The sequence below is a fragment of the Priapulus caudatus genome, unplaced genomic scaffold (assembly GCF_000485595.1).
Source record: "Priapulus caudatus unplaced genomic scaffold, Priapulus_caudatus-5.0.1 Scaffold132, whole genome shotgun sequence".
NCBI lineage: Eukaryota > Metazoa > Priapulida > Priapulimorpha > Priapulimorphida > Priapulidae > Priapulus > Priapulus caudatus.
In genome coordinates, this window is record NW_014577193.1 from 262,711 (window position 1) to 270,200 (window position 7,490).

A 7,490-nucleotide genomic window follows, 5' to 3' on the forward strand; every position below is an offset into this window, starting at 1 on the left:
TATTATTTTCACATAAAAAATTACACATAATTATCAAGAGTATATAATGGGAGTTCTCCCATATATATACTCTTCGTTTCTATAATGTACGTCGATGGTTGCTCAATTAAAACTGACTTCTTCTCACTCACTCATTTGTGTCCTTTTTTGTGGTGAGCTACAGTGTCATTGACACTTTCATTTTGTTTGGCCTGACCATTAAACAGTTATGAATTTGAGTATGTATATGTTGGTCCTCTTGATTTAAAACAAGTAAGCGGAGAAGCTTGCTAGGTTATCGGCTAACCAGCAGTTAATATGCCTACTGAATGAGAGCCACGGTGGCAGTAGTCACAGACACGGACTAAGCCCGTGAGTTTGAAACCTCACTCAGGGGAGTGAATTTTCACATTGAGTAAACTACTATCTCTCATTGTTGACGTTGAATCCTTCATGGCTTAAGCGGACTATTGCGAGATTTTTACTCAGAAAAACTAAATATAGCTGAATATAGTCTGACCTGACAGCGGAAATATCACTGATTACGCCAACATTAAAAATACTAAGATTTTATGGAGTTATAGCATAGAAAAATGGATTTGACCACATTCTAACAGCAATAAATTTTATCGTAGGCGGAATTGGTAAACTTGTATTTGTGTTGGGGATTAATTTGAAAACAAGTGCATGATTTGAGAGAGCCTGTACTATGTCTACGGCAGATAAGCGGTGGCGCCACAAGCTAATCCATACTTCCAGCTAGTTCAAAATGACAGAAAACGATTGTTTACAAAAACTAGTAGTTCGAAACTGGCACTTTTTTGGTGAATACGAAGGTTCTTAGACATTTTATTGTTACTCTAGACAATAGCTGTTACTCAAGCAATAACGGTAGGTGTCATGAAAGTGGTGAAAACACTGGAAAACTCTCGCAATAGTTACTTTAACTTGGATGACTGCATGAAATCGTAGGCCCTTCTTCTGTAATGTGGACGTAAAAGAAACGCTAAACTAGTGTGACATAAAACACTTGGAGTAACCACCCCCTCAATTATAGCAATAAGGTCGATCTGGCATAATTGCGACCAAGTACTAAAATTGAAAGGTACGTCCTAGAGTGACCATATCTGATTGCAGATTCAGAAAACAGAGATGATGAAAAAGCCAATGTTAAAACTCAGCTAATTTTTCAATTAAGCCCTTTCCCCTAAGCCCCCCCCCCACACACACACAGTGCACACACACTCGTCAAGGCCAAACCTATACTACACCCACGAAACTAAACGATTGCTCCTGTTTCACCAATTTGTATACATCAGTTGTTGATGGCAACAGCAACTTGTTGTATCAGAGTGTGGGCAGAGCAAAAAAATGTCGCAACTAAGTGAATTTCAGTTTAAATATTATAGTGTTTATAGTCAATAAAATTCTGCTCAGTCATAGTCTTGCAGCTAGTCAAGATGGTAATGGCAAAGTAGTGAGTTGATTTATATATATATGCGGTGTCATAGACCTGCAGGGGTAGAAATTAAAGGAATAATAGGTCCATTGATTATGCAATGTCGGCGAATGCTACTTGCTAGAGTAACTGGCACATTGTGTAGTTAATAAATACATTACCTTATAGCCAAACGCATATTAGTTTGTCCAATATTACTGCTGGTTACATTACAAACAAGACTTGAAATTGGTTGTTGATATGTATCAACGTATCATTTACGTGCCGTAAATGTCATCCAGGAGTCAAGCGATGACGTAAACATTTGTGTGGCCCGTATGTTTTGGACGCCAAATGTAACGGAGGTGTCAGCGGTGTAACTGTAACCACGGCCACTGACTAAACATGGAAATAGAGTAAAACACACATACTAATCACGAACGCACGTGGACATCCCTGACAAAAAGTTCCTTATCACGAGCGTCCATGTTTACGAAATCACTGATGATAGCATTGCGTACGGCCGAGCATGCTTGCGAAAATGTCCGGTGCACTATAAATCTGTATGATATCACACCCGCTTCGCCGGCAGCGGGTTGAAACTGTAAACAACTGATTTTTGGACTGCGGATTTCAATTGGACATTTCTTAGTAACCAGCAGTGATATTGGACAAACTAATATGCGTTTGGCTAGGTAATGTACTTATTAACTACACAAGGTGCCAGATACTATAGCATTCGTCAACATTGCATAATCAATGGACCTATTATTCCTTTAAGTTTTGAACAAGGGAGTCCAATGGACTCCCTGCCCGAGTCCAGAGCGAGGGAAAAAAACAAAACGAGGGAGTCCTCAGCAAAAGGAGGGAGTCCACAGTCTGAAGTTCAAAACTAATGATATTTGAAAAACAATAATGCTGTGTTATTAGCAATAAGCATACATGTGCTTACTGCTTACAGCGCATGCTGCAGATTGCGGTTGCAAGTCTGCCAAATTTTCTTTGGAGATGTGCTGAAAAAATACGGTAATTCCGCGAGGCTATGCTCTGGAACGAACTAGTTAGTATAGCAGAATTTTCAGGGAGTCACACGGACTCCTGCATATATGTCAAATCAGGGAGTCCCACAGTAAATCAGGGAGTATTTGACTCCGGACTCGCATTAATTTTGGACCCTGGACCTGTTGTATATAACCATGCACTGATTACCTAATCCAGCTATGCTGGTTCATATGTAGGTGGGGTAAATAGTATAATACTATACTTGTAAGTTGTATACAGAAGTGAGTTAGGTAGTAGACATCTATACAGAGTTGAGTTTGGAGATATGTCACTGTGCAGAAATGGATATATATATATATATATATACACATATTGGTGTTTCATAGCTGAATGCCAGGATACGGCAGAAGTCAAGAAGTTCTGCGAAGCCAACTACCACTGCATATACTTCATCTTCTATGATGTCTTCATTCAAGTGGAGGCAAGTCTAAGACAGAGGGGTAAGTGTGAAATATGGAGATAGTGCTGAGACTATACTGAGGGCCGTGATAGCCATTGTTTAAAACGTTCAGTGATATACAGGTATAATCGTACAGGTATATATAGATATACACATAAAGGCAAATTTGGTAGCAGTGTTATTCTTCGTAGCTGTAGTTGTAACTAAGCAGTTTGGCTACTCTTCTTTGTGTGAGTGGGTTGATACGTAGGGCTGGCTTGCATTTGAGTCTGTGAGTGCTCACATGCATGTATGTGTGTGCTTATAATCTATACGTGCGTGAGAGTGTGTGAATGCCTGTATGCATGAATGCGTGTGTGCGTGTGTGCGTGTGTGCGTGTGTGCGTGTGTGCGTGTGTGCGTGTGTGTCTTCGTGCGTGTGCACGCACCGAGTCATTTGTGAGTGCAGGTGTGAGTTGCTATGTACTAGCTTCATCTACTCGGTGTGCTTTTAAAAATAACCAGAATGTGTATTTCTTTTGCATTACTCAGAACTGTGGGTCTGGCACGTAGGTACTGTATTCACGTATTATGTCGTTTACTAACGTTAGATGTCGTGCTTGTATATATATATATACGTGTTTGGTCTAGATCTGTCTTATTGGAGATGTTACAGTGTTGTGTAGGTTTCAAGTTGCACGTATTTGAGATGCTTCTAGGAGCATTCATCCCCTCGATGATTCATTACTGGAAGAATTCTTCCCAAATATGTTCTCCCTCTAGTGCAGTCTATCATCTGGGAGATTTCATTCACAAACAATTCATCATTGGAGTATGTAAACCAGTGATGGAGAGAAACAGATGCACTGGGCCAAACAGAAACATAAAATTTAAATAAAACAAGGAGGGTATAGCTAACTTAATCAACAGTCCTATTTGGATCTAGATCTATATCAGACATATTCAAAATAGCTTAATTATAAAAAGATCAAGTTGACCCTTCAAACTTTACTGTCTTAGTGATGCATCACCTTGGAGATGAATTTGCTTGTAAACATTTGAGGTACATGAAGGTGACGATATGACTGTGCATGACGAGACACAAGTAAATGTAAAGAAGTACAGTTCTTTGTCTACATGGTAGTGTACTGTATTACGTTTTAATTAAGGTTTGAATATGCTTCTGGTATTCAAAGTGATACCATCATCTGTTATAGTTTGCTAATGCATTACCCATAACACATAATTTCTTCATTCAATTTAGTGTTTTATAACTAAATTTACTTGTTGTTTAAGAAACAGATAGGTTGACAGAATAAATCTCCTTTACTGCCGACATACATCTCCCCAATAACGGTAAACAAAATTGGGTCATACAATATTAACAGTTGTCATGGTTTTCTTTGTCCATTAGATTATGTCGCGCAAACTATTTTAATTGTGGCCTACATTTCTTAAATGCTATAACCAGCAAGATTATTGAATACAATGATTTTCCCTATCACCAAAGAGTATTGCTCAATGTAAACAAGAAATTCACAGTTGAAGATGTATGAATACTGAATAGTAACTTCATGCCATTTGTTGTAATAGTAACCACTGTAAATAGTAACTGCTAGGTATAGCACTTACTTAAAATTGTGGTACCTTTAACAAAATACATCTATTCTCTGTCCTATTTGAGCCATGTCAAAGTCAAATGTTAACAGTCTAGATGCTCTTTTTCCTGACCTCATATCCACTCTTATTGTAGAGATATAGCGTTGAAGGCACGGCATAGTTCTTCGGTTTTTTACGGAGCTAGTATTTAGTAAAGAAACATAGAATCATGATTAAAGAAGCCTATACGACTAGCTAAAGTAATTACCAATATCCCTGGTTTGGTTCACACAATTTTTCTCTTCCTGGTACCTTGGCTGGTAAAGCCATCCAAACCATGTTGTACATCCAAGCTTTATCTCCACAGTGACAAGAAGTATAAAAACTAGTGTACCGGTAGTTTACACTGCAATTCCTAATATACATTTGATTAAGTTACAATTGACAAATCATGTAGGAGTATGGTTAAGACATGGACAAGTAATTGTGAAATTTTTGCATTTTCATTGAGACATACTGAATGAATGAAACTTCTGTTATAATGGAGGTTTTGCTGATTATCGCCTCTGCCATAACTACATATATATATGTTAGCTTGAATGTTTAGACGATGTAATGTTACCTGTTTTACTTAGCTAATATGCCGTAACCTGTAGTTGTAGATGTATTGTTTGTTAAGTTTTGTGCTTTTATATGACATTGTTCGCTGTCTATACTTTTTTGCCTGTGACACATAGTGAGCTAATACATTGTCATTACCTATCATCATTCACTCATGCATTACTACCTGTCATATAATTAGCTAATGCAATTTTACTGGTCATAATTATCTCCTATAAATTTTGCTGCTATAGTTAGAACATATTTGATACCTGTTATAGTTAACTCACACATTACTACCTGTGTTATATATAACTAATAAATTAGTGTTTTTGGTAATTAGGTAATGAACTATTACCTGTCCTAGATATCTCAACATTATTTTCTGTCGTATCTCATTAACATGTCAGTGCCTGTGATGGTTGTAACTGTGAATAAATGTAATCCTATCACAGGTAGCTCATGCACTGCTCTTTCTTTCAGCTCATAAAGCACACAGGGAAGAACTGGAGTCTGTCTTGTATATATTTGAGGTAAGATTTAAGACCCGGTGACATTTCAGTAGGGAATGGAGAAAAAGGCAGACAAACGGAGAGAGGGGGGATGAAGAGAGTTGGAGAGCAAGAGAGAGAGAGAGAGAGAGAGAGAGAGAGAGAGAGAGAGAGAGAGAGAGAGAGAGAGAGAGAGAGAGAGAGAGAGAATTAGTCTTACCGCAATCCTTGTACTTGACAGGGCTTGCGATGCATAGAGCGAACGTTCCTGCGAATAAAGCAACTGAAATTAATAGTAGTCGGTCCATGATAATTGACACCCTCGCTATATTATAACTGAGAACTCCAATAACTCCAACAAACGTTGCCAAACTCAAACAACTTCGTCACCCGGAAACGGAAATCACAGTGGCGTGATGCGATGATAAAACCACTTTTAGGAAGGGGTGTGTGTTTTCGTACAAGTGCTTAACCGGGAAGTTAACCCAGCTCTTCATTTTAGCACCATAGATATTTCCTCAAATGAATGAGATATGAGAAATATAATACTTCATATAATAAATTTTCTGATGTTTTATTTATGTATGGTTCGAACATATACATTATGCCCTTTCGTTCCCACCCGCTTTTGGAAGTGGTCACCGCTGGGGTAGTTGGAAAACCAGAGACGAAAGAATAATATACTTAATATACATTTATCTATGATGCTAAAGTTATCACAATTACGACGTTCGTGTGCATTCCATAAATTGAACGAGATAATACACAATTCATATAGTTAATTTGACAAACAAATATATCAAGAAGTCTTTATAGATACGCAAGCAGTCCAATACTTAAAATTGTCAATGTTCTGGCCCCAGAATTTCAAACAACCTATATACAGACTGCCATTTTGGTTGTTGAAAAGTTCATCTGTTTCTCAAGGCATAAGCACAGTATCATCCTCCTCCATGTATTGGCAGTATATGTACCACTGGTTAATTTGTGATAAAGCCTTATTTAATACACTGGAAATATAGCCATGTTTGCGAAGAAACAACACGGCGATGTCAAGAAATCGACACAGAAGCTGCTTGACCCAAAGAAAGATACGGTCACTCGATTAAAACACCTTCGGATAGTTTTAGGTGAGAATCTGAGTGTCAGTACGACAACATCAGTATTAAGCTTACACACTCTTATGTTCATCTATACTATTGAGTATTGTCTATGCTCGCCATAAGTTTCACAAAAAGCAGGACTGGCACTGCCGCCGGCGCTGCTGCCACTACTGTAAAATCCTTGGACCTTGATTTATTAGTAAGGCCCTAAATAGTAAAGGACTGATTATTTCGTCCGAGCACGGACACCTTGTTTTCATCATGCGCTATTCCGTCGAGCAATTTGTTGCCGCATGCGGCGTTTTCATATGTTGTTATTACATAAATGGTAAATAATCTAGTCCTAGGGAGTCGCCCTACTCCTCTAACCCCCAACGCACGAACCCACAAACCCCTAACGCCTACACTAACTAATAACCGGTCTCGGATCTCTTATATACTCGAGTCAATAGTACATTAAACACTAGTCTATGGTGTATAACACACATACGCAATTGTAGCAGGGCGTACACAGCCGAAGGGCTTGTCCGTAACAAAACACTCAATAGCAAATTTAAACATTTTTAGAGCGTCTAGATTTCAAAATTTTCTGGGGGAGACCCCCTGACCCCACCCCCCTTCACACTTCCTATAACCTCCGGCACTCTGCTCGTGGCGCCTGCGGCATGCAACCATGAACAACGCATGCGCAACAACTGATCGACGAATTAGCGCATACAGAAACAGGTGTCCGTGCTCGATACGAATATTCCACGCCTCGTAGCATATAATAGTTATTACTATTAGTAATTAATTAATATTATGAGGGCAGCAACTAAACCATTTCGTTTCAATCCTGA

At 38.6% G+C, this 7,490-nt stretch overlaps 1 protein-coding gene across 1 annotated transcript in view; it reads left to right on the plus strand.

Annotated features, from left to right (window-relative positions):
- Positions 1–2,805: 2,805 nt before the first annotated feature.
- LOC106805891 (ral GTPase-activating protein subunit alpha-1-like) overlaps positions 2,806–7,490 on the plus strand; it is a gene marked incomplete at its 5' end in the record, with an annotated part of 44,683 nt that continues 39,998 nt past the window's right edge. The window contains 2 exon segments of the mRNA XM_014807661.1: positions 2,806–2,919; positions 5,541–5,590. Coding sequence (XP_014663147.1) covers positions 2,806–2,919; positions 5,541–5,590 — 164 coding nt within the window.